The sequence below is a fragment of the Trachinotus anak genome, unplaced genomic scaffold (genome assembly GCF_046630095.1).
Source record: "Trachinotus anak isolate AG129_WGS33_773 ecotype Australia unplaced genomic scaffold, CSIRO_AGI_Tana_v1 ptg000011l, whole genome shotgun sequence".
Taxonomy (NCBI): Eukaryota; Metazoa; Chordata; class Actinopteri; order Carangiformes; family Carangidae; genus Trachinotus; species Trachinotus anak.
Genome location: NW_027273862.1, coordinates 594,765 through 622,654, shown reverse-complemented (window position 1 = coordinate 622,654; position 27,890 = coordinate 594,765). Strand labels below are relative to the sequence as shown.

The 27,890-nt window shown below is 40.0% G+C and overlaps 1 protein-coding gene across 3 annotated transcripts; it reads left to right on the top strand.

Moving 5' to 3' along the window:
• The first annotated feature begins 533 nt into the window (after positions 1-533).
• Positions 534-26,540, top strand: fah (fumarylacetoacetate hydrolase (fumarylacetoacetase)). Of its 3 annotated transcripts, XR_011692565.1 has the most exons (15): positions 534-687; positions 1,178-1,288; positions 2,778-2,899; positions 3,285-3,334; positions 4,379-4,469; positions 8,526-8,623; positions 9,434-9,534; positions 9,731-9,830; positions 13,537-13,667; positions 15,362-15,437; positions 22,197-22,243; positions 22,566-22,667; positions 23,763-23,880; positions 24,898-25,061; positions 25,104-26,540. XR_011692565.1 is itself a non-coding variant. In XM_071488125.1 (14 exons), the coding sequence occupies exons 1-14, from the start codon at positions 607-609 to the stop codon at positions 24,966-24,968; spliced, it is 1,251 nt and encodes a 416-aa protein (XP_071344226.1). In that variant the 5' UTR covers positions 534-606; the 3' UTR covers positions 24,969-26,540. The 3 variants fall into 3 exon arrangements, 2 of the variants coding, with proteins under 2 accessions (XP_071344226.1, XP_071344225.1); XM_071488125.1 differs by having other exon boundaries at positions 9,482-9,534; positions 24,898-26,540; XM_071488124.1 differs by having other exon boundaries at positions 24,898-26,540.
• Positions 26,541-27,890: the final 1,350 nt, after the last annotated feature.

Below are 27,890 nucleotides of genomic sequence, written 5' to 3'. Positions count from 1 at the left end.
CTCACCAAGTCTTTCTGGAAACCTCCAGGGGTTAAATTGAGTTTACTAACGGATGATAAAAACTGAGGTTGATTAAGTTACATTAGTTACATTGACTCCATTTATCAATGACCCATAATTTTCAGTTCAGGGTTTTGTCAATGTTTTCTCTGTACTTGATATTCATTCAATCTGTTCTAACATCTCCCTGACTTATTTTAGTCAGACTAATTTTTTTTAAATATTTATTTTTCTCTCCTATTATACATTTTGTACCATATTATACCCCCTATTTTTGAACTCCAGTTTTCCTTAAACTATCAATCCTCAGTTCATGCTGGAATATTTTGAATATCTATCTACATTTAGAACTGCCCTTTTCTTTTAACTTTAAAAACTGAGAAGACTGATCAGTGCCTGGACTACAAATTTGCTTAGTCATTTACCAGGCTGGTTTGCATTAACTTCCAGAGGTTTGGATTAGGGTGGATACTACAGGCAACATGTGATTGGCCATGCGTTGGGAGGCGGGCCTGTCCAAAGTTAAACATCTGGAAGCGCTTACTGCTGCTGCTCAGTCCCTCAGTAACTCAGTCAGGTTGAGTGGATACCACTGGCAAAGACAAGATGTCCTTTATAAAAGTAGATGCAACTTCTGATTTCTCCTACCACAACCTTCCCTATGGAATATTCTCTACACCTGATAATGTAAGTGCAGTTTGCTTTTTTTTCCTACTGGGTTTTCATTGATTCTTGCAGTGGACTGTTGTCAACACAGACACATTGAGGACTTCTGTTCATGATTTTCAAAATAAACCTCTTAGTTAATTTTTGGTTGATGAGGAAGAAATTGATATCTACTAGGAACTTTCGTTTCATAGTTTGTGAAGTTCACTGGGAGACGTGTGAAGTGTGTTGAAGTGTGTGTGTGGCAGTTATAACTGTACTGTGGATCCAGGGACTCTCATCACAAAGCCCTGAAATACTAAAGCCAATACAAATCTCACACCCAATCAAATGCAAAAACACTCATTATTCAAAAATGACACGTATTTGCTATTGTTGACAAATAATTCAGGTTAAGGTGTGGTTTTCTGGAGGAAACACTGAAAACATACAGAGCATATTTATAATCACTTGATAGATGCATGGTAGCAGAAATCATTTGTAGTAATGCCAGTGTGTTTTATTTCTCCAGCCCACACATCGTATTGGTGTTGCCATTGGCGACCAGATACTGGACCTCAGCGTAATAAAGTCTTTGTTTCAAGGACCTGTGATGTCCAAACATCAGGATGTCTTTGACCAGGTGAGTTTAATTACTAATCAGGGAGGAGGCACCTTAACTCACTTTACCTTTTCAGTCTGACATGAATTTGATGTTGTGCAACATCACAGCAAACTTTCAGTTTTATTACAGTACAGTACTTTTGAAAGGGTCCATTATCATATAATGTATGACAATGGGACCTTTTAAATGAAGTCCAGAGGGCCCCATGGCCTTGATGTTCCTGCTATTTCAACTTCATTGGTGACTTAGGTTCAGAGGCTCCTGGATGAGGGGTTACGTGAAGGTATACATCAGGGGAATACAGAACAGTTCCAGAAACGAGATAGATTCAATATCTGGAGAGGCAGCCAGTGACACGGGTGGAGCAACTCCTCAGATCCCGTACCTCAGTAAAAGTAGCAATACCACAGAGAAAAACTCTTACATTTATAATTTTACTTGCAGAAGTACAGACATATAAGAAAATGAACTAAAAGTACCAAAGTAAAAGCACTAATAATACAGAACTACCCCTGTCTGTATTTAAATACCTTATCATGTTGGATTATTATAACTAATGGGTAATTTAATGCATAACATTCTATTGCAGTTCATAAGCTGGTGATTCTGGTATTTTTTTTATATGTAAAATATCATTTGCAAAGTAACTAGTATTTAAATGTAGTGGAGTAAAGGTATAATGTAGCATGATCTCAAAGTACCCAACTAAAATACAAGTATCTCAAAAGTGCATAAAAGTACAATACCTATGTAAATGTACTCAGGTAAATTCCATCACCTACATGTACATGTACATGTGTAAATCAGTGAGGAGCAGCGTATCGTTTAGAAGGCGTCTCATTTTTATCTTTTAGTCAAATCTGGAACTGCAGGTCACATGATGTCCTTGAGTGCAGATAGATTTGCCAAACACATTCATAAGATAATAAACAGTGGTAGAATAAAGAAGAAACACCAGAGCATCGCATCATTCTTCACAACTTACTCTTTGAATGATCACACCCAATGGGTCAGAAGACACTGTCTGTAAATATTATGCTGGTGTTATTCCTGTGTGCAGGTCGGCTGTGTTGAACCAGATTATAAACCCTAGTGTTCATTTCTTATATATGTGCTGAATTACAAGGCAATAGAGAGAGTTTCAGTCTACTTTATGTGCTGGATGAGCAGCTTTCATTGGGATGTGTGCCATGTTTGGGGCACCACGTCCAGTGTTTAATATGTACATGGTGAACATGGACAGTGTTGAAGCTGCTCTGTAGGCTCTGCCATTTTTACTTCCGTCATGTGCACATTTTTCCATGTGTCTCAAAACACCATAATAACCTCTTCACTTCTACAAATTGTAATTTGCATATTGTCATAATATTGTTTGGGGTCTAACCCACTACATGTGTTGTGTGTTTACCAAAATATCTTTCTATCATTCTAGAAATGTGTCATCTGATTGTAGGATATGCTGCTCAATTTCATCATATTTTAATTTCTATCTGCGTCTTCCCATAAGCCCACACTGAATGCTTTCATGGCTCTCGGGTATGAGGCCTGGAGGGAGGCCAGAAGGACCTTGCAGATGTTGCTGTCAGCCAATGAGAGCACTTTGAGAGATGACATCAGCCTTCGGAGCAGGTCGGTCTGTGCAGGGTCTGTAGATTTAAAAGTCCATCTAGTACAAAGGCTTACATGGTGGAATATGTCTGACATAATTATTGTGGTAAGCAAAGAGATTTTGCCACTATATATACATTTCTCCGTTGCTATTTGTTTCCTGTCACTTAACTGTAAAGGCAGTTTTTTGTTGTATAGTGCCTTCTGAGCCACACAAAATAAATATTTTCCACAAAAAGTCACCAGAAATTTCCTCAAAATGTTCTGAAAAAAGAATTTTGTAGAGTGGAAACCCAGCCTTATGTTTTAGCTCTCTAGCCTTGTTTATTTTCTGGCTGACATTAGGCCTTTTGTGGAACAGTTTATTTCATCAGAGGTTTTTGTCTTTTTGTCCGTCTCTCTGCAGAGCATTTGTCCATCAGAGTGCAGCCACCATGCACCTTCCTGCAGACATCGGTGAGCCTCTGCTGAGTTCTGAGGGTTGAATCTGTCATCAGAGCAGTTTGTTTCATCAGACGCTGTCATCCTTAGAGCACAGAGTTACATCCACCCATTAATGTGATCTCCCCCTGGCATCATTTTTTAAATTGATGTCCCATCACACTTCCTGAATAATGCATTTGTTTGAGTCAATGTGAACAGTCTTTCATTTCAAGACTGACGTCCCACCTCTTGACAGAGATGATTTGATGTGGCGGTGCTGCATGTCTCTCTGTGTTAATGTCGGCAGCTGAAAAGAGTGTAATTTGTACAATGACAGGTGACACTCCCCCTACATTTGTTCCCCTCATTTTGATAGCCAACATTACAGTTTAACCCAGTAAACTCTATCTAAACAGAACAGAGATAAAATATATTTGCACATCTGGGTGGCCTTGAGCTGCTCTTATGTGCTCACACAAAAGTCCCTGAAAGCACTGACTGACTTTTCCTGTCCTGGGTTTTGCTGCTCTGGCTACAGGCTGCCCTAACCCTTGGATTTGGTGGAGCTTGTTGGGGTGGCAGGAAGCCATGACACAACACGGGGGTGAAATACATGTTCTCCCACATTAAACTGGGAAAGTCTTTTCTTTAAGGACCTGGCTTTGTACACAGGGCGTTGTCATGCTGGAACACAGGGCTGGAAGAACTTGATTGTCTAAAATAAGCAAAAGTATACTGAAGCATGTGGATGGGGGTGACCACATACTTTTGGACATATGGTGTTACTCATCTTTAATGTCACTTCTAAGTTTTTTGTTAGCCTTACACCATAATGGAGGGCACAATGACTGATTCATAGTAATTCTCTGCTTTGATAAGTAGCTAAGGAAAGAATAGCATTCACATAGTTTTAGATTTGAGTCACAAGGAGGCACTGTTTAACCACATATTACATTTTCTATTACTTTTGAGTTTGCACATTCAGTGATAGACTTCACTGACACAGAAGGGTATAGGCAGTAGATGGGAATAGTTCAGCCACTTCCTCTGATGAACTCTCCTCTCTGTTTTTCACAGGCGATTACACAGACTTCTACTCCTCCAGAGATCACGCCACCAACGTTGGCATTATGTTCCGCGGAAAGGAGAATGCTCTGATGCCAAACTGGTACGCTATCAGTCAGACAAGCAAGAGACACTAACAGCTGTTGATAGAGTAAACAAAAAGCGTTCTGAGAGGGCTTGGTACAATCCCAGTGTTGGGCCAGATATTGAGAGGCAGCCTGAGACAAATTGTTCAAGGCTCTCTACAAACAGTGATATATGGAGGGACATTACAAGGTTTCTCTAATTGATTTGGGCCTCGAAGTGTCAGTGTGAATTTAAACACTGCAGCAGGGCCCTGGGAGCATCCCGCAGCATGCCTCAGTCACACAGCACAGGCAGCTTTCATTTTATTCTAGGACCCTTGTGGGAGGAATGCCAACACGGCTGGGGCATCTCTGTCTGACAAGCTGCGCTCTGGTTAAGCAGCTGATTGGCAGGCTGCTCTTCCTGCCTGTCAGATTCATGTGAAATTTCAAGAGGCAGGATAGTTTTTAGCAATGGACCACATGTTTTTGAATCAGTGCATTATAGATATGGAGACCACTATATATTAGATTAGCAAAAAGAAATAGATGTCTTTTTCAAAGCTACTTCTCGTGATGTAGAAGTTTAATTTTAAACTGTGCACTTTTTGGGAAATGATAAGAAGACACTGATTGATGGATCGAAATGTGATTATTTTATTCACATTTTATATTAGCTATAATCAATATTTTTACACTAACAATACATCAACTGACAATGTGAATGACTGCTCGGATCCTGTTACCTGTTGCCTAGCAACCTTGATAACATGTAACTTTTTCTCACAAAAACATGAGGTTTACAGGCCCCTGGTTTTAACAGTTGTACCATTAGCTGTTGAACAGAGCTGAAACCCACTACCTACTTAGATTAGAGAAGTGTAATCCTCTGGCTCTTGGTCAGTGCTGTTTGCTGTCATATTATTTTCATTATTTATTATGCATCTTGGGATAGGTTGGACCTTGAAGGGTCCACCTGTTGGAGCCTTTGTTGCCCAAGAAAAGAAGGATGCATTTCTGGGCTGCATTTGATGGCACCTTAAAAATGGGACAGCCTTGTCACACCGCTGTGACGCAGTCAGTCTTCAAGTGAGGGATGCAGTCCCTGAAAGGGGACACAGAGACAGTATAGTGGCATTTCTGGGTTCAGCAGGCAGCTGTTTTTTTACTTCAAATGATTGATAGACTCACTGTACACTGCCTGCTCATCATCAAGCAGCAGACAGATACAGTGAGACACTGGCTGGTGAACATCGTGGAGCATTTAGCAGCTTAGGAGCCAAATACTTACCTCAGGAGGTGGTAGAGACCAAAAACCTAGCTAGAAGAGAATAAATATTGGGCTTTCATTCAACACGTGACACGAGACACATTTCCAAATGAACTGCTGGTTGTGTGATTTAGCACCAGTTTGCTAACACATTTGCTATATCAACTAAAAAAGTTTATGATATGTCAAAAAAATCAGTTAATTCAGGTTTAATTAAGACAGCAATGAAAAAAAGCTTGGTCTGTTCCTTTGATTTGTGGGAAATAAAATAATGTCTGTGTCTGTCTTCGAGCATCACACTGTGTCACTTAAAGGCAGCTGCTTTCACACTGGGAGCTCACCAGTTCAGTCAGTTCTCCACTGGCAGCTGCTCAGGGTTCAGTGCCTTTAATACAGACCATGATTTTATTTGATTTCTGATTTGATTTCATTTCATTTTTGATTAGATCAGATTTTTGATTTTCAATTGTTGATTTGGATTTTTGTTTGATGTAATGTTGATTAGATTTGATTTCTGATTGGATGTATTTTTCATTTGATTTTCAGTTGATTTGTCAGTCATTCAGTCCACTATCTCTTACAGAGGACTCTTGACTTGTCAGCTGTAACACACATACAGAAATATGGTTTAACCAAGGGCTTAGGTTTGTAAATGGATGGACACGACCCTACCAGTATTTTGTGATAACAGAGTTGTCCCTACCAATATTTGAGTGAACTTGTTTTCATGATGATTCCACTGTGCCCTCCCAGAGACTATGCGTCCAAGACAACGGATTTAGGCATCACTCCCTCTGGCTGCGATGCCCCGAAAATCATTGTACGTTATCATTGTGGCCTCACAGCTTAGATTAGTTGTGTGTATTAACTGTACTGCTAACGTCTGACTAGTTAACTCTCTGCTCATGTGGCCAACATCACCTCTCTCTCTCTCTCTCTCTCTACTTGTGTAACAATGTTCTGTCTCACAGATCACGTCCACATCAGTATCGATCTATCCTTAACTTTAACTGGTCAAGTTTCTTTGAAATAAAATATATTTACATATTTATAGATTCTGAAAGGTTGATACATCTTAAAATATGTCTTATTTTATTCATGTTAAAAAGTGAATTATTTCTTGTTTTCATGTCATTTATGTTATTTCTTGTTTTTTTCTCATCAGAAAGTCAAGTTATTTGCTTGTAGGCATCAGATCACTCAGTGGTCTTTGTGCCCTGACATGTGGCCTTGTGCTTTACATTTTTTTGTGACAAATCTCCTTGTCCCTAAAATGAAGAATTTACTTGCTAACATCACCAGCCTTACATTATTAGATTGTTAATATAGATGCTTCACTGGATTAGCAGCATTTTACCGTTGTAGCTGGTCAAGGTGCTAGTTTAACTAGGAGCTACTTTTAAATGAGGTGGTGGGGTTATTTTATCCCCACCTGTGCTGATACCAAACCAACGCCGTTGCACTGACAGTTGTGTTTGTGGAGGAGAAGGCGTCCGTTGTTCACTTTAACCCTCGGTCTGTTTTCCTACCAGGAACCAGATGATTCAGTCTTTTATTGTTAGGCTTGCTTCTTTAGCCTCAAGGCCACATAGGTTTGGTCTCAGCAGTGATGGGACAAAGCAACCCCACCACCCCTCAAAAACAAAGAGGGCTTTTTAATGCTGTCAGCAAAATGTTTATAATATTTATGGAGATATAAGATCTGTATACATCTACATAAAACTACGTACATTAAAAGTAAAAAAGACTTTAGGAACTTGTTAAAACTAACATTATTTTTGCATCCAACATCAGCATTTTTGTACTCAGTAGAGAGAGCGATAGAGAGAGAGGTGATGTGACCAGAGTGGACAGCTAAATAGTTACAAGTTTGCAGTAACATGCGCACAACCAATCTAAGCTGTGACGACGCTGCAGGGACGCTTTCAATGCAACCCTTTGGATTTTGAGAGCAGGCTAAAGTGATTATGTATAATGACTTTTGGGGCATCACAGCCAGAGGGAGTGATGCCTAAATCAGTTGTCTTACAGACATAACTTCCAGGAAGGCACAGTGGAATTATCTAATATGACCTCACTTTTAACAAAATGTGAACGAGTTCACTCAAACATTGGGAAGGACAATTCTGTTATCACCAAACACTGGTAGTGACATGTTGCTACCGTCCATATGTAAGCTGAGGCCCTTGTATAAACATTTAAAATCGAAATATTTCCATACTGGAGAGAACCAGAAAAGCCCCAACACAAAGCTAACACTAATATTCATTCTACTTAAACCATCAGTGAGTCCTTGTCATCTGCATTTTTATGTTTGCACTCACTCATTCATTCAGGGGTTTCCTTTAATTTGTCACCCATCTATATCTAGACAAGTATCACATAAACCTTTTAATACTACAAGTATCAATAAATGATCAATGATGAGCTTATCTTATCTTATCTTATCTTATCTTATCTTATCAATAAGTTACCATCTTTGACCTTAAGCTCACTGCTGTGGAATTTCTGTCCATCACTTCCCAGAGATTGCTTGGGCAGTACTGAGACATCTTACATGGTGTCTCTTTTTTTGCGCTCGATTTGTCATTTAAATTTAACTGAACAGTTTAATAAATGACCTTCATTCTATATACCTGCCTCTATGCTCTAAACCATTTTTTAAACATAATTACTAGTGCAGTAAAATATCACCACTGTTCTGTGAATTCCAGTTCCTGTTCAGTGTGCACACCAATCTAAGCCCAGCAGCCCACGTGCAAACTGAACCTTATTTTCCCATTGTGGTCACTGTTGTGCTAACTTGTTGTATTGTGTTATGCAGGCTGAGGCTTCCAGTGGGATACCATGGCAGAGCATCATCAGTGATTGTTTCTGGGACCCCCATCCGCCGCCCCTCAGGCCAGATGAGACCTGACCAGAGTAAGATCCTTACGTTTGGTGCTGGGCAGGTAGTGCACAGCTGCACAACTGCTGCTGCTGGAACAACCAAAACAATGAGTTGAAAGATGCCAAAGCAGTGGGTAGAGCTGAGAGGAACTGTGTAGTTGGTGATAATTCTCTGTGGATTAATCACTATGGGGACACATTTCACATTGCACATAGTCTTGATCTATTGTTAATATAGAAATATTAGTTATTGTAGCCTTAAAGCAGTAATAATAATGTATTAAATGACAACGTTAGAGCAATGTGATAGTGTGATATTGCAGCTGACACAAACATGACTCCACATGAGTAATGATGTTGCTCTGTAAATATAGGAATGTGTAAACTGTTGATGTCTTTGAGTGTGTACCTGAACTCTGCTCTATTTTTATTTGGTCACTCAGAAAACAGTCAGCCAGTCAGAAGAGAGACTCAGATCCTCTCTTCTGATTGGCTGACTGACCTGTTGTTACTACAGTTCCAGAGAGAAGCCTGAGAGAGGAGATGTAAAACTACACTGAGATGGTTTTTGGTTCTTAAAATCACAAATATATCTTCTTATGGAGATCAACACTTCAGATAAAACCAAACCTTGGAAAAGTGTAAAATATGGGACCATGGTTATGTCATTGTTGTGTTTACAGCTTGTTCCAGTGGCCTTGATGTAATTAGTGTGGCTTTAGCTGCTAAATTTAATAGTTTACCTTGTGTGAACCAATTTCTTCCCCAAATGTGAAGTGAATTCCCAAGATGTGCCTCTTCAAACCAATTGTGATCCACAACACTGATGATGTTACTCCACAGACCCTCTCCGGCTGATGATAACCATTTTTACCTTTTTGTTCCTGTTAGCGAAGCCTCCGGTGTTCGGCCCGTCTAAGCAGCTGGACATTGAGCTGGAGATGGTGATTACACTGTTTATTTAATCTAATCACCTGTATTTCTGTAGTGTTTCAATGGACGTTGAGATAACTTGCCCGAGAGAAAGGCCTGAGTTGCCCTTCTCTGTTGTTGTTTGTCAGTCTGTATGATATACAGTAATACACACAAGCATACGTGAGTGTTTTATTGCGGGTATATTTAAAACTTTTCCCTGATTAGGCCTTCTTTGTTGGAGGAGGAAATAAGTTGGGAGAGCCCATTCCCATCAATAAAGCCCATGAACACATCTTTGGCATGGTCCTCATGAATGACTGGAGTGGTAAGAGCCTCTGCACAACACATCACACTAACATCATCCTTACTGGCAAACCAGGGATTATGTGATACACTTTGCACAGTGCAAAGTAAAATTGTTAAAATGTGGAGCTTGATTGTTTCATGCTTAACCGAATGTGTATCTCAGGAGTGATGTTGTTACCAGTAAAGTCTGCGTGACTGAACTGGTTCTGTAATGAAGCTGATGGGATGCTGCCAAATCACACACTTGTTCCGTAATTTAGCTCTGCATTATACATGTTGATGCAGTCACTTCAGATTGAGGCAGATGGGAATGGTTTTAGACTACATGGCAGAGGCAGTCCTCATCAAAACACGAGTGGGAATATGTATTATTGATTCAGCTGGAAATCTCTTGAGAGGACATGCATGGTGCTGTTGCTCTCTGACTGTCATTCTCTCTAATATCCACTCCATACTCCTGGCTCAGTGATATCGTAGCCTGCCAAACAGTTCCCTCAGTCTCTGCCAGCAGAAGCACAGTAAAACCAGCCTTACAACAGCATATTAATTATTATCATAAAAATCTAAATTGGTTGTGATTCTTTTCCAGTTGACCTCACCATCTTATGTCTGCTGTCCTTTGATGCCAGGAACCATGATGATGTAGAGTATATTATAAAATCCAGTTTTGGAGGATTCACCCTTCATCTCCTGTCACTTCATGTATTAAACATGAGAAGGCTGAAAGAAGGTTGCTCATTTAAAACAGGGTTACAGCTGCAGTCTGTTTAAACTTTGCGGATTAGAACAAGCAAATCCAAATTGTAAGGCCTTTGCAATTTGCACCTGTTAAATGAAAAAAAAAATCAACATACCATGTATTTTATATATGTAGTGCATATACACACACACACACACACACACACACACTCTCTCAATCCCACTGCATAATTCATCAGCAGTTTGTGAGGAACAGGGAATGTGAAAAGTCAGATGTGGTCTGATTTGACGCTAGGCATGCCTTACTGTATGTCTGAGAACTGTTTTTTTATTTCCATTTACTGGATAGATTTAATTCCTCTACTTCATCCACCCTGTCTTCACTGTCACATGTTACAATATGGCAGCAGTCTGTGGTTCAGGAGATCATTTAAAGTAAACAGTGAGTGGCATTTCAACACAACTAGTTGTTATTTTCAGGAAGTAACCTGCTGTGTATTGTTCTCAGTCACCAGTGGGGAACGCCAAGATTCATTGATAGAGATTTATTCATACAGTCACTGAACACCGCTGCAACAAAACAGAACACACAGCAGAACGCTTACAGATTCAGTTCTGATAAAATAAAGATTCATGTCAGGCTGTTTGTGATGTTCATACAAATGTTTTATAGCTGCTTCTTTTCTTATGTCTGAGTATGGGAACAGGTCTGTTCAGGACAGTGTTAGTCATGTGATCTGCAATTCCAACTGTGGACACTGCATCAAGACCCCCTCACAGTTTACCACTTGTAGTCCCATCACGCTAACTAGTCAGGTTGTTTAATGAAGATGTCGTCAGAGCAACTGACTCAAGAGAATCTGAAGAAGTGAATGGAAATTCAGTGTTCATTATCAAGTTATTACAATTTTCTGCTACAGTCGCTGCTGTTCACATAGTTTCACTTTAACACTTTAATGTAAGAGAATGTAAATGAATGTATTTCTCAAAATCATCATGGATAATCATCAGATTTGTGACTGTATTTTTTTTGTTAATCTTTTTTTTCTCACATTTTGTTATTTATAGTTTCAGATTAAATTTTTTTTTTTTCTAGCTGCTATTATTAATTAATATTAATTAGAAATACATCAGAAAATGACATGTAGCACAACAATATTGCAACACATTGTCCAGACTGAAAATAACACACTATGCCAGGCTCTTGTTTTGTTTTGTTTTTGACTCTCTGCAGCACAGTGTTACAGATTTCTCAGTCTGTGACATTTCTGCTGAGTGTGCAGCTTGAAAGTGAACTTTTTGTACTTGACTGCTGAAGCCCTCAGGAGATCAGTGTATGCAGAGTTCACCACAGGCTCTCAGGAATATTTGGCATCCAAAATTTCTACCATACAAGTACACGCTAAACCCCATCCTCTTCCCCTCTGTTCTCAGTGGCGCACAGTGATTTCAGTGTAGAGTCATTTCTTAAAGGCTCACAGTGGGTGAGAGGAAGGCTCAGCCAATGAACCGTGTGTGAGCACAGAAGACGACACTGAGAGCGGACCAGCATTAAAGCTCTCTTATCTCTCTGTTGCTTCATTAGCTTCACAGTGGAGGAGACCTATGGGTGCACAGAGGTGTGGGAAGATAATGGCATCAAAGAATTTCATTTAACCCCTAAGCTAATAAATCTAAGTAAGATGGAATTTAACTAAGTACATTTAAATTCAAGTACTGTTCTGTCCAGTACTGTTCTTACATAAAATTTTTTAGCAGCGTTTACTATACTTATACTATATTTCCTTTTTTTGCTGCTTAAAACTTTTTCTTCTCTATGTTTGAGAGGGAATTACTTTTCCCACCACTACATTTATTAAATGGCTTAAGTTATTAATTACTTTTATAATAAGATATTACACGATACACACAGCCACATTTAAATTAAAATGTGTAATCTCATTATGTAATTTCAGTCAAAATATATTTTTTTTAATATGAAAAATATACCATTGCAGTGAGAATATTTCAACCTGTTTTCCATATCAGTTTGTTTGTCTCGAGTAATTTCCAAAATGTATTTCAGTTTTCATAATGCAATGATGCATTTTATACTGTTTTGTTTAAGATGCACAGTATATAGTCAGTACTTAAGACAGGTTCATCTGAATTATCAGCTGGTTGATATACTGTTACTGCAACTGAATGAACCACTTAAAGCCAGAATGATATTTATTAGACTGATGCACTGAAAACTAAAGAGACTGAACCGTCCAACAGTATATAAAGTTTTTAAAATTAGCTGCTTCTTGACCAGTTGCAACAAGTACAAATGCACATTAATGCTGGATTTTTACTTGTAATAGAGCATTTCCACAACGTTGTAGTGTTACATTTACTTCAGTAAAACTCAAACTTACTATACTTCTTCCACCACAGCAGTTTGAGCTCTCTGTAGCAAAGGGTTTAAATCAATTCTGAGTAAAAAGTGTTGTAGATGGAATCAAGGAATCAAGTCCCTGACTGATTTCTAGTTGAATCATGTGATTTATTATTGATTGATTCTTTGATTGTTCGTCTAAATGTATGAATTAAAGTGTTAATTTGACATGTGTGTTCCAAGTCTAAGAGATGGCAGCCAGTTTGTGGTAGCACAGATGGTGCTTGTGTGGCTCATTGAGCAGAAATGACTGTGACTGACAAACAATTCTTTGTTGTGAGGTTGGGAGAGGAGCAGTAGTGACTGCAGAGCACCAGCTCACCACCAGACATTACACTTTAGACTGCAACTGTTCTGATCATTACCAGCCACAGTCCAGCTACCCATAAGCTGCTCCTAATCACATCTTCAGCTGACTCTTATTCTGTGACCATGCATACAGTAACCTTTCAATTTGAATTAAAACTAGACCTTATCTTTTCACAGTTACCTTGTTCACTTAGCTTTTTTCTGTGATACCACACTCTTTGGATTTTTATATTAGCAAATTACCATTACAGAATCATAACCTGCCTACATATGCTGTAAAATATGTGTGTATTCTCAGCCAGGGACATCCAAGCATGGGAGTATGTTCCTCTGGGTCCTTTCTTGGGGAAGAACTTTGGGACAACAATCTCACCCTGGGTGGTCTCCATGGAGGCACTGTTACCCTTTGCAGTTTCCAACTCCATCCAGGTGAGTACAAAGGTCACAATCAAGCAGCAAACTCTGGGGTTGAAAAATAACAGCAATGAACATGTTTACAGCCTGATACCAAAAATGGTTTTGGTCTCTAGAGCAAATTTCCTCCTTCATGGTAACTGTACGGGTTGTGAATTTTTATATAACTAATCTGCTTACATTTTATTAAGGCTTAAAGTTATGCTTAATTTAGGGCATGGCAGCTTTGAATGAGAGGTGGGTGAGTGTATGCTTGCCCCAAACTGATATACACCGAAGTCTCAGCCCCTTACATGCCCCACCTTTTTGCCCATTTATGGATTAGCAGGGAATTAGGTGGAGTCAGGCACCGCCAAGATGGCAATGGCAGAGGCTACATCCATCTTTACATACAGTCTATGGTCACAACTTACACCAATAAATAGAAGGGTCCAATGGTGATCCTAAATTCCAAGTCATCAAATTAAACTTTGTCACTGACAAAGTTTTTATATGATTCTCAGCTCACTCACTAGATCAAATAGAAGCAGGTGACCAAGACTGACCATGATCACTTGGGTCAAAACATGCTGACATCTAGTTTGCCTGATGCTTTCACGTATATAAATGTCTGCACTATGTTTGCTTATAACTAGATGTATTCAATGACCTTTATTTGTATGGTGTCTATTGTTCTATTATTGCATTGGTATGACAATGGCAGAACCATTACAAATGCAAATAAAATATGAGGCCATGAGTAAAACCTGACTTCTTCCAAGAGAAAAAGCCCATAGGTCGTCTCCGCAGCAGCTTATTATGACCTATAGTTACACTTTGTTGTTAACTAGTCTAGTGGTCGTAGTAATGATGACAGGAGCAAAGGGAAAAGTGTGGTGATGTAGTTTATAGAGCAACAAAGTCCACGTCAGGAGGAGGTTGGGGTGGATGGATGAATATGATACAGGAGAGCGGTGTTCGATTCCCATGTGAAAGTAGCAGTTTATGTTGTTTCTATTATCCATGACCATTAGACAAAGTTAACCACATTATTATTGTGGCCATGACAACTAAGATCATGAAGGATGTTGAGGAAGTACTTACTTTAACCCAAATCAATATCTTTCTCTAAACCTAACCAAGCCATGACTGTTATTATAGTAAGCATAGTGTCAAAGGTTGATGCAACACACTCCATACAGTCTGTATGTTTATTATTGTAACCATGACAACCGAGGTCTGGTACACCTGCCGCTGTAGCAGCGCTATTTCAGGAGACACTGCTATGGGTTGTATCAGAGCGTTGAAAAAAGAAAAAATGACCTGTATGGTTGCTGAGGTTGGAGGAGTTGTGGATGTAACAGAGCATGAAAACAACACTTACAAGTACATTTGACATAAAACAGTAACATAGGCACATGCAGGGATGGATGGAGGTTAAACTGTGCAGAACAAACCACAACTCAGACTGAGGACAGTCTGACAATGTAGTCTGAGCCTGACGAGCTGAGACATAAACATAAACTTTATATAAACCTGTTTTGACTTAGAGAACACTCAGACTCAGAGCCTGACCTCTGGCGCCACCTTTAACACGGACATTACATTTTTGTCTCAATCATTTGGATTTAATAACAGACAAGATGTTTGTCCATTTTGGTTCGAGTGTATGAAGTGAACATTAGAGGCCACATTTGTTCATTTTGTTTGTATTTCTCCTCTTTCTGCAGGATCCAGAGCCCCTCCCCTACCTTCAACACCAAGATGCTTACACTTTCAACATTAACCTGTTTGTGTCACTAAAAGGTACTGTACACAAATCCACTGTAATTGTTTCACTGTATAGATAAACACACACTCCAGCACACACACACACACACACACACACCCCACACACAGCTGCACAAGCACTAAGCAGTAAAAGCCAGTAAAAAGAGGGTTTTCATTCCTTCCACACATACATTTTTTTGTTTAAAGTTACAGTATTTTAGGGTGGGCTCCTTTCTTAAAAATAAAACATTCAAGTTTTAGAATGTTCAGCTGGTTTTATAATTATCACTGACTGTGTAATCTACTGATGCCTACGGACACATCACAGTGACGTTCCTGGAAACATTCGGGGATTCAGGTTTTTCAACATCATACAACCTCCTCCTACTTGTGTCAAGATGGCTGGCTATTTACCTGACTCCATGGCTCTTCTCTTTTGAGCCACAGCCAACATAAAGCCCTTTCTGCCACATAGGTGGAACTACAGATGGCCATCACCTTCCTCTCTCCCTCCATGCCTAAACTGCTGAAGGCTGTGAATCCCCTGGATCCAACTTCCACTGGGAGACACCTTGCTCTCCATCCAGCCTGCTGAATGGCTGGCTCTACTCTTCCTTTCTCCTTCAATTTGTAAATTTGTGAATTTGTGACCCAGCTTGAGTCCAGATGGCTACCTATTTACCTTACTCCATGGTTCTCCTCTCTTGAAAAGTTTCTGGCTAGACAATAGGCTATAAATCTATTGCATCCTGTGAAGTTGATGAGTGATCTTGAAGTGATCTCCCTGCTTGGTGGACTCAGAGACAAGGACATTGGTTACAGGGTGGTAGCTGCAATTTGGTTGGGGAAATTCAGCTGCTGATTGAGGTCCACTGACAGCTGCCAGTCCTTCACTGAGGTCGTGATGCCTGCAGATGTTCTTTTAGCAGGTTCTGTGCTCTGACAAATGCGACGGCCTGCTAAAGGGTTGGGACGTCCCCACCCTGATGGTTACAGCAAGGTTCTTTAGGACCTGATCATAACTCCATCAGTACCATCCCTCTCCAAGTGCCTTTGTGTAGCAGCTGAGGATGTGCTCCAGTGTGCAGATCTGATGGGCCTTCAAACACATCATACACTACCTGGATGAGAAAAGGTGGTGTGGCTTCCAAAGCTCAGCCCAGGTCACGTTCCCCTTGAGCACATTGTCCTATCTTGTCCAAGCGCCCTGTTTCTTTATTCTCACCATCTCTGCAGGTCCTCCACTGCTGCTCTCACCTCCTCCTGAGCTAGATGATGCCTTTCCCTCCCTCTCATGGTGTTCATTTCGCGAGCTAGTAAGGATCCTAGACCAGTTCATCCTCATGTGACCACTCACACCAGCCTCTTGTGACACAGATTTACCTCTGTTCCTGAACAGCTTGGACCATATGCTTGACTGAAGAGTGGAAGAATTATTCTAAAAAAAATATTTTTCAGTAAAAGTACCAACACAAGAATATAAACACTTCCAGCTAATGTCCTGATTCATCATTCTACTTACAAAGAGTACAGAAATAGCAAAATGTACTTTTAGTGCCAAAAAAGTTCTCATTATGGAGCCTGTCAGTGTTAGATTATTATATATCATTTGGTTATTATTATTGCTTATGCTCATTAAAGCTGGGGTTGACAGAAATCTAGACATAAAGGAAAATAAAATTAAAGCCACCCTCCTGCAGCTCTCCCCTCATATGCACACACTTCATGCATGCAACACAAGCAGCAAAGCTGCAGCCAGGAGCTTTTTACTACCATTAGCAGAAGGCTAAACCATTAGCATTGTGGTAAATCTGGGCTACATACACAACCAACCACTACAACACATTTAGATATTACAGGCAGCCTGTTACTTGTCCAGGAGGAGTACAACAAGTTCTCTCCATTTCTGAAACACTTCAATGATATTGACACAGGACCATCTGAGGGGACATGCACACAAATTTGCATTTGTTGAACAGTCAATAGGAACACTTTTTTTATCTGAAAAGACCTGTTATTGGCTAAAGTCTCCTGTCACAGGTTAGATTTTATAAGGAGGTGCAGACGTCCAGTTTGCTCTCAGACCACATGAATTACAACATGTTAAAAAGTGATGATGGAAATTTTGCCTAGTGACACTAAAAAAAATTATGCCTACCCAAGTTTTAACATGTAAGCAGCATTTTCATGATCTAGCAGGTCAAGATGAAGCAAATTTTAACCATTTGTAGGTCAAGCTGAAATGATCGAATAATTCCACAACAGCCGTGTGGTAATTATGGCAGACCTGGAAACCCAGCTCGTCCACAGAGAGAGAAAATGTTGTACACAAGCTACGTAAACAACCTGAGGCCACATCTCAAAAATATTCAATTCAATTCAATTCAATTTTATTTGTATAGCGCCAAATCATAATCTACATTATCTCAAGGCTCTTTACAGGGTAAGGTCAAGACCTTACTTTGTTACAGAAAAAAACCCAACAGTTCCCACAAAGAGCAAGCGCTTGGCGACAGGGGGGAGGAAAAACTCCCTTTTAACAGGAAGAAACCTCCAACAGAACCGGGCTCAGGGGGGGCGGCCGTCTGCCTCGACCGGTTGGGTTCAGGAGAAGATAGAAAGAGGGGGTGGGGGGAGGAGAGAGGAGAGAAGAGAGAGAGAGAGAGAGACCAGGAACAGCTGTGTAGGTAATGGTGTTATCAATAATAATGACAGGTAACAGTGGTTAATAGTAAAGATGAGTAGTGGTGGATCTGGATCCTGCTGCTCCCGAGGCAGAGAGACCTGCAGAATGAGGACAGAGAGAGGGAGAGAGATGAGAAGCACAAACTACGGGAGAGAAAAAAAATACAAAGTTAATGGCATAAAGTAGTAGAGAGAGAGAGAGAGAGAGACAGAAATAGAGAGAGAGCACCCAGTGAATCATGGGAATCCCCCAGCAGTTTAGCTCTATAGCAGCATAGCTAAGGGATGGGTCAGGACATACCCGAGCCAGCCCTAACTATAAGCTTTACTAAACAGGACAGTTTTAAGCCTGATCTTAAAGGTAGAGAGGGTGTCTGCCTCCCGAACCCACACTGGGAGCTGGTTCCACAGGAGAGGAGCCTGATAGCTGAAGGCTCTGCCCCCATTCTACTCTTACAAACTCTGGGAACCACAAGTTGACCTGCATTTAGAGAGCGAAGTGTCCTATTGGGAAAATAGGGAAGTATAAGCTCTCCAAGGTACGATGGTGCCTGACCATGAATGGCTTTGTAGGTGAGGAGGAGGATTTTAAATTCTATCCTGGATTTTACAGGGAGCCAATGCAGAGAGGCTAACACAGGAGAGATGTGATCTCGTTTCCTAGTTCCTGTCAGTACTTGTGTTGCCGCATTCTGGATCAATTGGAGGCTTTTTACTGAATTTTTGGGACATCCTGACAATAAAGAGTTACAGTAGTCCAGTCTTGAGGTAACAAATGCGTGAACTAGTTTTTCAGCTTCCTTTAGACACAGAATGGGTCTGATTTTAGCAATATTGCGCAGGTGGAAGAAGGCTGTCCTAGAGACTTGCTTTATATGTGAAGTAAAGGACAAGTCCTGGTCAAAAATGACACCAAGGTTTCTGACTGTAGCACTGGAGGCCAAGGTGATGTCATCCAGAGTCAGTATATTATCACATAGTGTATCTCTGAGGTGTTTTGGGCCAATTACAATAACTTGAGTTTTGTCTGAATTTAAGAGTAAGAAATTACTGGTCATCCAGGTTTTTATGTCCTTAAGACACACCTGAAGCTTGGCTACCTGGTTAGTCTCACCTGGCTTCATGGATAAGTACAGCTGGGTGTCATCTGCATAACAATGGAAATTTATCTGGTGCCTCCTAATAATGTTTCCTAGAGGAAGCATATGTAGACTGAAGAGTACTGGTCCTAGCACAGAACCTTGTGGAACTCCATGACTGACTTTTGTGATGATAGAGGAGTCATTATTAACATGAACAAATTGGAGTCTATCTGACAAATATGACTTAAACCAGCTTAGTGTGGTTCCTTTGATGCCGACCATATGCTCTAGTCTCTGTAATAAAATCTTATGATCGATGGTGTCAAATGCGGCACTAAGATCTAGCAGGACAAGTACAGAGACAAGTCCATTGTCTGAAGCTATGAGGAGATCATTGGTAACCTTAACCAGAGCTGTTTCCGTGCTATGATGGACTCTAAAACCTGACTGAAAATCTTCAAACAAACCATTTCTGTGCAAATAATCACATAACTGGTTTGCAACAACCTTCTCAAGGATTTTGGAAATAAAGGGGAGGTTGGATATAGGTCTATAATTGGCTAAAACATCTGGATCAAGAGTAGGCTTTTTAAGTAGAGGTTTAATTACTGCAACTTTAAAAGCCTGCGGTACATAACCAATTGATAAAGATAAGTTCATCAGACTTAATATAGAGTTGTCGATTAAAGGAAAAACTTCTTTGAGCAGCCTTGTTGGAACGGGGTCAAGAAGACAAGTCGATGGTTTAGATGACGAAACTGTTGAAGTGAGCTCAGGGAGATGTACAGGAGAGAAACAGTCAAAATATAAACCAGTTACAGTGGACTCTGAGGCTGCTGAACTGGACAGTACATCTGAGCCAGCTGTGGGGAGGAGATGGTGAATTTTTTCTCTAACAGAGACAATTTTATTTGTAAAGAAGCTTATAAAGTCATTACAGCTGAGGGCTAAAGGTATAGATGGGTCAACAGAGCTGTGGCTGTCTGTCAGCCTGGCTACAGTGCTGAACAGAAACCTGGGATTGTTCTTGTTTTCTTCTATCAATGATGAATAATAGGATGTTCTGGCTTTATGGAGACTTTTTTTATACGCCAACAGGCTGTCTTTCCAAGCCTTTAGAGATTCTTCCAGGTTAGTAGAACGCCACCTTCTTTCTAGTTTCCTTGAATTTTGCTTTAAAGCTCGTGTTTCTGAGTTGTACCATGGAGCTAGCCTTCTCTGACTCACTACCTTCCTCCTCAGAGGGGCCACAGTATCTAGAGTTGCACGCAGTGAGGCTACAGTACTGTCAACAAGATCATCAACCTGTGTGGATGTGAAGTTAAGAGAGCTGTTCCCTACTGCATTGATACCTGGCAGTGGGCTCAGTACTGATGGGATCCTTTCTTTAAATTTGCTGACGGTATTGTCAGAGAGACACCTGCTGTAATAGATTTTTTCCCCAGATGCTGTGTAGTCCATGACTGAAAACTCAAATGTTAACAGAGAATGGTCAGATAAAAGAGGATTTCTGGGAGAAATTGTTAGATATTCAATGTCAATCCCATAAGTCAGAACCAGATCAAGGGTATGGTTAAAAGAGTGAGTGGGTTCATTAACATGCTGAGAGAAGCCAATTGAGTCTAATAATGAATTAAATGCATGACTCAGGCTGTCACTTTCAACATCTACATGAATGTTAAAATCACCCACCATGATAACTTTATCTGTGCTGAGAACTAACTCAGATAAAAACTCTGAGAACTCAGATAAGAACTCAGAGTCAGGGGCAGGTGGACGATATACAGTAACTAGTAGGACTGGTTTTTGTGTTTTCCAGTTTGGGTGAGACAGACTAAGAATAAGGCTTTCAAATGAATTATGATTAACTTTAGGCTTAGGATTTATTAGTAAATTGGAGTGATAAATGGCTGCCACCCCTCCTCCTCGGCCTGTGCTTCGAGGGATATGAACGTTAACATGAGTGGGGGGTGTTGATTCATTCAGACTAACATATTCATCCTGCTGCAGCCAGGTTTCAGTCAGACAGAGCAGATCAATGTGATGATCAGTTATCAGATCATTGACTAGTAGAGATTTAGATGAGAGTGATCTGATATTCAATAAGCCACATTTAATTTTCCTGTTACTTGGTTCTGGAATAACAGTTGTGTTAATTTTTATTAGGTTTTCATGTCTAACTCCTCCTCTGTTCACTTTTGATTTATTATATTTAAATGTAGGTGGTGGGGGGACAGACAGTTTTTAGGGGGTGAATGGCAGCGACTGCTCTAAGAGGCGCAGAGCAGAGAGTCAGACTGCGACTCTGCCTCCTGCTCTCAGCTCTGGTTTGTCCTGGCTTTGATTTCTGATAAACTCAGTGAAGTTTCTAGATCAGAGCGCAGCTCCATCCAGCGTGGGATGTTTGCCGTCCCGTCTAATCAGACCAGGTCTTCCCCAGAAAGTCTGCCAGTTATCACCAGCTCGATAACCAGCGGCTGAACGATGACAAGCGGCTGGACATGTCCCCGCTGGTCAGGTTGGGGAGGGGCCCAGAGAACACTACGGAGTCCGACATTGTTCTAGCATAAGTACACACCGACTCCACATTAATCTTAGTGATCTCCGATTGGCGTAATCGGGTGTCATTAGTGCCGGCGTGTATTACAATCGTACTGTATTTACGTTTATCCTTCGCCAGCAGCTTCAGATTTGATTATTCACCCAAATGAGCACCTATACACATGTATATAAGTAGACATGTCTGTCATTGAATTGGTTTACCCTCTTATGGACATCATGTGCAAAAATAGATGGAATGGTTAAAAACTTTTTTAAGTTTTTTAAGAAGGAATAATCAAAGTCATTTTTGGCCAATTTCAATAGCACTACTTTCCACCATGGCTGAATGATGCTTTAAATGTCATAGGGAACAAAACCTTAATTCAGCTTTCACTTAAACTAACTGCCTCATGTCGAGAGTCCTGTGATATGTTATGAAGTGGTTTCCTGTTTCACTGTAAGTAACGTCTGCTGTTTGCTCCTTTAGGACAGGACATGGCGGAGTCAGCAACCATCTGCAGGTCAAACTTTAAGGTAAGAATCTTGTGTTAGCTCGATCCACTGTGCTACATTATGTGCATAGTGAATAATACAACGTATACACACACAACCCCAGATTGATGCTGTACATTGGTCACTATTGATCGCCATCCACTCTGACCCTGGTCCCTCGCTCTGGAAATGGGCACTCATATCGTCTCATCTTGATCATTTTACCATAGCCTGCTACTAATTTTAAAATCACTTCTGCTTAAATTATTGCAGTGACAACCCCTCTTACGGCCAACTATGAACATCACTATGAAAATTATACCTTGTGCATCATAATCCTCCATTATTATCTGTGTCTCTCTAGTACATGTACTGGACCATGAAGCAGCAGCTCGCCCATCATACAGTCAACGGCTGCAACGTCAGACCAGGAGACCTGCTGGCTTCTGGCACCATCAGTGGACCTGTGAGTGTCTGCATGCACAATATGCTCAGTGTGATAAAAACAAATCAAGACTGTTTTGTGTAGCTGTGCATGTAAAGATATATCCTATTGGACATGGTATATTACTGCACCATGGTTATGTCAGGCCTAACATTTCATGCTGATAATGTTGAACTGAATGATTTTTTAATTTGTACATTTCACCTCCTTGCATTGATGTTTTGTTTCTTTCCTGGAATGGAAATGTTGTGAGCTTGATGAAGGAGGTTTCAGGAGACATCAGGTGTCTTAAACAGAAGTATTTATTGTAGTTTGATGCATCAAGGAGATAGGCAATGGACAATTACAGACATCAAGAGATTAATGTAACTAATATAATGCCATCTGACAAATCAGCTGCTGTCCCCTGGTAAGGCTGTATATAAACCCTCAACCTCTCACATGGCTGAAGATCACCTCTCATCAACTATATTCCCTACAGGTTGTTCCATAACTCTCAGATACATGATAATATTGTTGGACACCTAAACCTAAACATGACCCCATGTCTTACCTAACTCACACTGAGGATCTTCCGTGACTCTTGTATTTTTAAAGACGATGTATACTATCTGTCCCCTGGTCTCTGAGGCACCTCATGCCCTCGCTTCAATGTTTACATCTCCCTACACTTGATATCAATATGGAGTCCTGCTGTAACATCAGTTACTATGGTTACCGCTGATGGGAGCTACACGCTCACAAGGCTAGAGATAAACAATGAAGTATTGTGACCTGTGACTGACCTTGTGTGTAGACACTCACTGAGAAAAAGTAAAAAAAAAATTAAAATAACATATTTAAAGAAAGAAAATTCCTTCACATTTCCTTTTCTTTCTCCTGCAAAGCACTTTGTTACTTCTGTTTCCAACTTCTGACTGTTTCTGACTGTAAGACTCCTCCACAGAGAGGTTGTACTTTCATCAATAATTTTACCAGTTCCATGTTGGATAATGCATCATCGCCAACAATTATCTATCAAAACAGAATTTTTGTCTACCTTTCTGCCTTGTGTTTTATATGTGCAGCATATTTGTGCTGTACAATGCTCATACTGTATGTACTGTATCCTAACAGGATCCAGAGAGTTTTGGCTCCATGCTGGAGCTGTCATGGAGGGGATCTAAGAACATTGATTTGGGAGGAGGAGAAACCAGAACCTTCCTGAAGGATGGAGACGATGTCACCATCACAGGTTAGACTGAACCTTCTGCACAGCAGCTGGATAAAACTGTCTTTCAAACTACTGTATATTATCAATAACTGTGTGCCCGTTATGTAGTCACTGAGAGCATGTGTGTTCTGGGACTGGGCTCATATATGTAATTAACACTTACCAACGTGACGCGAACTGCCACTGCCATTATCACAAAGATAAGCTTTGTCCTCACACACCCACTGGAGATAAAAATAATTAATCAAAGGCAGGGATCCTGGTGCATGCCAGCTAAGCCAAGTGTTTAATAAGTTCAGCAATATAATCCTGCTATTTTCAACACTTTGTGGCTCGTGTCACACTGAAAGAGTTTATCTCAAGCTTAGTGGGTGTGTGCCTGCCTCTTGTTATGGGCAGTGACCCAGCTGCTCCGCCCTGCTCCACTGCAGGGAAGCAGAGGTGCTATTTCCAACTGACTGAGCCTCGCCTCTGTTACAGCAAATAAACAACATAGTGCACCATTATCGCTAAAGGAGGCAGAGGAAGCTAATAAAACTAGCAGATCTGAGTAGCATGTAAACAAGAGACAAGTCAGGAACTGGAAACGAGGCAACACACTTGCTGTGGCACGTTATCGCAGCAATAACAGCCATGATGAGAAATAAAGGGTTTCTATCCACTGAAATGCTACAGAGTTTTAAATTTGAAACGGTCACAGGAAATGTAGAGTTTGTATTAACATGTAATGCTAACTTTAACTGGGAAAATAGCAGCAGATCAAAATGATGCATCATACTAAAATACAAATATCAAATACCAATTATACATCAAATTCATTGAATTACAAATAAAAGCCTGTTTCTAAGAAAAATAAAGGCCTGTCCCCCCCGTGGTTGCAGTAAATAAAGGCCCCAGTATTTGAGGAAATACAGTACTCTGCTGTAAAAAATTCTGTAAGAAATTCCAGATTGATCTTACATAATGTGACTGTACTGATAATAATGTCTATGATCATATGTTTGATTATAATAGTGTTCCATCTCTTGCTTTGTCTAGGTTACTGTCAAGGCGATGGATACAGGGTGGGCTTTGGACCCTGTATGGCAACCATCCTACCTGCCTTGTAACACTGAAACAGACACACTGTTACTCGTGTGGGCATTCTTTTGTGGAGCATAACTAGTGGAAGACACAAACTCACACAGCTACAGGACCACATCCTGCTTTAATGTTCACTGTCCATGAATGAAGGTGACAAGGGCTGGATAACAAATTTATTTTCCAATTATTGCAGTTTTTATATGAATAATCCATTATCGATTTTGAAAATCCTCCGACCGATCTTTGCATTTGCGCCTTTTCTCAATAAATTGTACACCTGCTCTACATATTATGTATGCAGTGAACATTTGGTTACAATTAAGTTACTTTGTGGAACTCAAATTTGACAGACCCTTAAATGGGAATGCAGTAAATGTGAATAGTTACAATGTATGTAGACCTGTCACAGTTTACAGGACTGTCATGACTCAGGATGTTTGGCTCCCTCTAGTAGACCTAGAGACTGAAGGACAGGCTGAAAAGAGACACCCGATCTGAACTCTCAGTTTGTGTTTGTTAAGATATTATCTCAATATGATATAAACAGTGTCTTGATTCTGCTTTATTCAGTCTGTCCCTGCTGTAGCTGACACTAGCTAACAGCTGTCAGCTGATGTCAACACACAAACAGTGCAGATGAATAAGCGAGCAGACTTTCGGTGTGTTTCCTGTCTGTGTTCACAGTGATCGTTAAAGTCGATGTCTGACAGTCACACATGTCTGTTACTGATGGTGCATGTGCAGTTATATGTTAAAGCATTTTTTTAATATGCATAATGATGATGCCCTGTAAAAGTTTTTTTTTAATAAATATTCTCAATCAACTGTTTTGCACATTTGGGCATAAAGAATACAGTCGCTATTAGTCGTTTTACATTTGTCAGAGAAAAGAAATACTCCTAAAGTTTTATAACCGGAAAATATGTTTGTGGATTAGCCTATAATGTGCAGTTTACACAATTGTATACTGAAGGAAATAACATTGCTGCTCACTTGTTGAGTGTGAAGGAAATTTAAACTCCCAGGTTAAACTCTGAAGCTATTTCTCTGATGACTGAATCATCAAGAATGGGATCGAATTAAATTCAATCGAATCACAATGAATCGAAACTGGACTCTGAAATTTGAAATTGAATCAAAATGAGCATTGCCGATATCCAGCCCTAATGACATCAACTAATCCTTTCACTCTCTATCTCTTTCTCACACACACACGCATACACACACACACACACATCTTTTAAAATTATATCTTTCTGTTAAAATGATGTGTTTCCAGCTTTACTTTATAATAGATGAGCTTTTCTCAGATTCAGTCTGTGTACTCTCAGAGGTCTGTAGAGTTGTAGTGACCTTGTTGTAGAAATCCTCTGCAATATTCAGACATCACATCAGTGTTACTGCTGAACCAGGATCAGTGTTATTGATGTTTTATGTACATTGGCTCCTGATTTATAATGAAATCATCCATTTATAATATCATTGTGTTGTATTTTGTTCTCCTGTTGACTCACTGTGCCCATCAGATGTTGGTGCTCTTTAATCATCAGAATTTGTCCCTGAAATGATTTGGTTTTTCAGTAAATAATACCGTTATACATATTTTTTATTCATTTAAACTATCAGAATGTTTTTTTCTTGTTGCTGACAAAAACCAGCAATAAATTAATCCTAACAAGTGTTTGGTGAGTTTCCAACCCCTGATCTTGTTCCTCTGGGCCATAGAGCTCCATTGTTGTCCCACATACACCACATACACCACACCAGGTGTGGACCTCAAAATGTGTTGAGTATTTGGAGTATCAGAGTGCAGGGCAGTATGGAGTGGAGGTAAAACAATGTACTTCATTTTGCTCCCAAAACATTCAGCTACATAAAGTTGATATGAACTCAACTTAACTTACTGTGATGACAGTAGGAGATATAAATATTAACCTGGAGATGAAAGTATTTGAATCTAATCTAATCTAATCTAATCTAATTCTATTCTAATCTATCTATCTATCTATCTATCTATCTATCTATCTATCTATCTATCTATCTATCTATCTATCTATCTATCTATCTATCTATCGATCGATCTATCTATCTATCTATCTATCTATCTATCTATCTATCTATCGATCTATCTATCTATCTATCTATCTATTATATGTCAGGAGCCCTTTCTTCACAGCTGTCAATTTAAACACAAGATTTCTGCTGCAGATAATGTTTAAAAAAACCTGGTGAGTAAACATAGAAGTGCCTCAATGCAAAGACCAACCAACTCCTGTGAATTATACAAGCTAAATATAATAACCACACAGATGAAAAAAGACCAACAGTAATGGAATGCAGGCTGTAAATGCAGGACATACTCATCATGTTTTCCTATCTACTAAATATTTCCATTTATATTCAGCCACTTTACCATAGAGTTAATGATTTTAGTGTTTCTTAGGCAGGTCCTTGCATCTCTCACTGAAAGAACCACTGTAATAAATATGACAAACACTGTATGAAAGAAAAGTCAAGTTCTTGATTTATTAATGTGTAAACAAAACAAAGAAAAGCAGACAAGTCCTTGAATTATTGACTGAAACCAAAATGTAGCTTTCTAACAAAATGCAACAAAATGAAATAGTCATGATCATGCAGAGGTGAGGGACACTGGTTTGGGTCTAACACTTGTGACACTGGCTCCAGCAGTGATACTGCACACACTGCTGGAAAGTTATAAGGTCCTCTCAATGATGGATCGGGCTCTGTCATGGTGAGCATTGAAGCACACCTCCACTCTTCCCCTCACTGGCTCCTGGTGTGAGGTAATGATGAGGACTGGTGCAGTCAGACATGAGTATCCTCCACTCCCCAGCTGATGGCTCACAGCCCCTGACAAACAGTGGAGAATTTCTTGCCACCCTGGTGTGGTGGACTGAAGCAGGGAAACCAACAAATACAGTGTG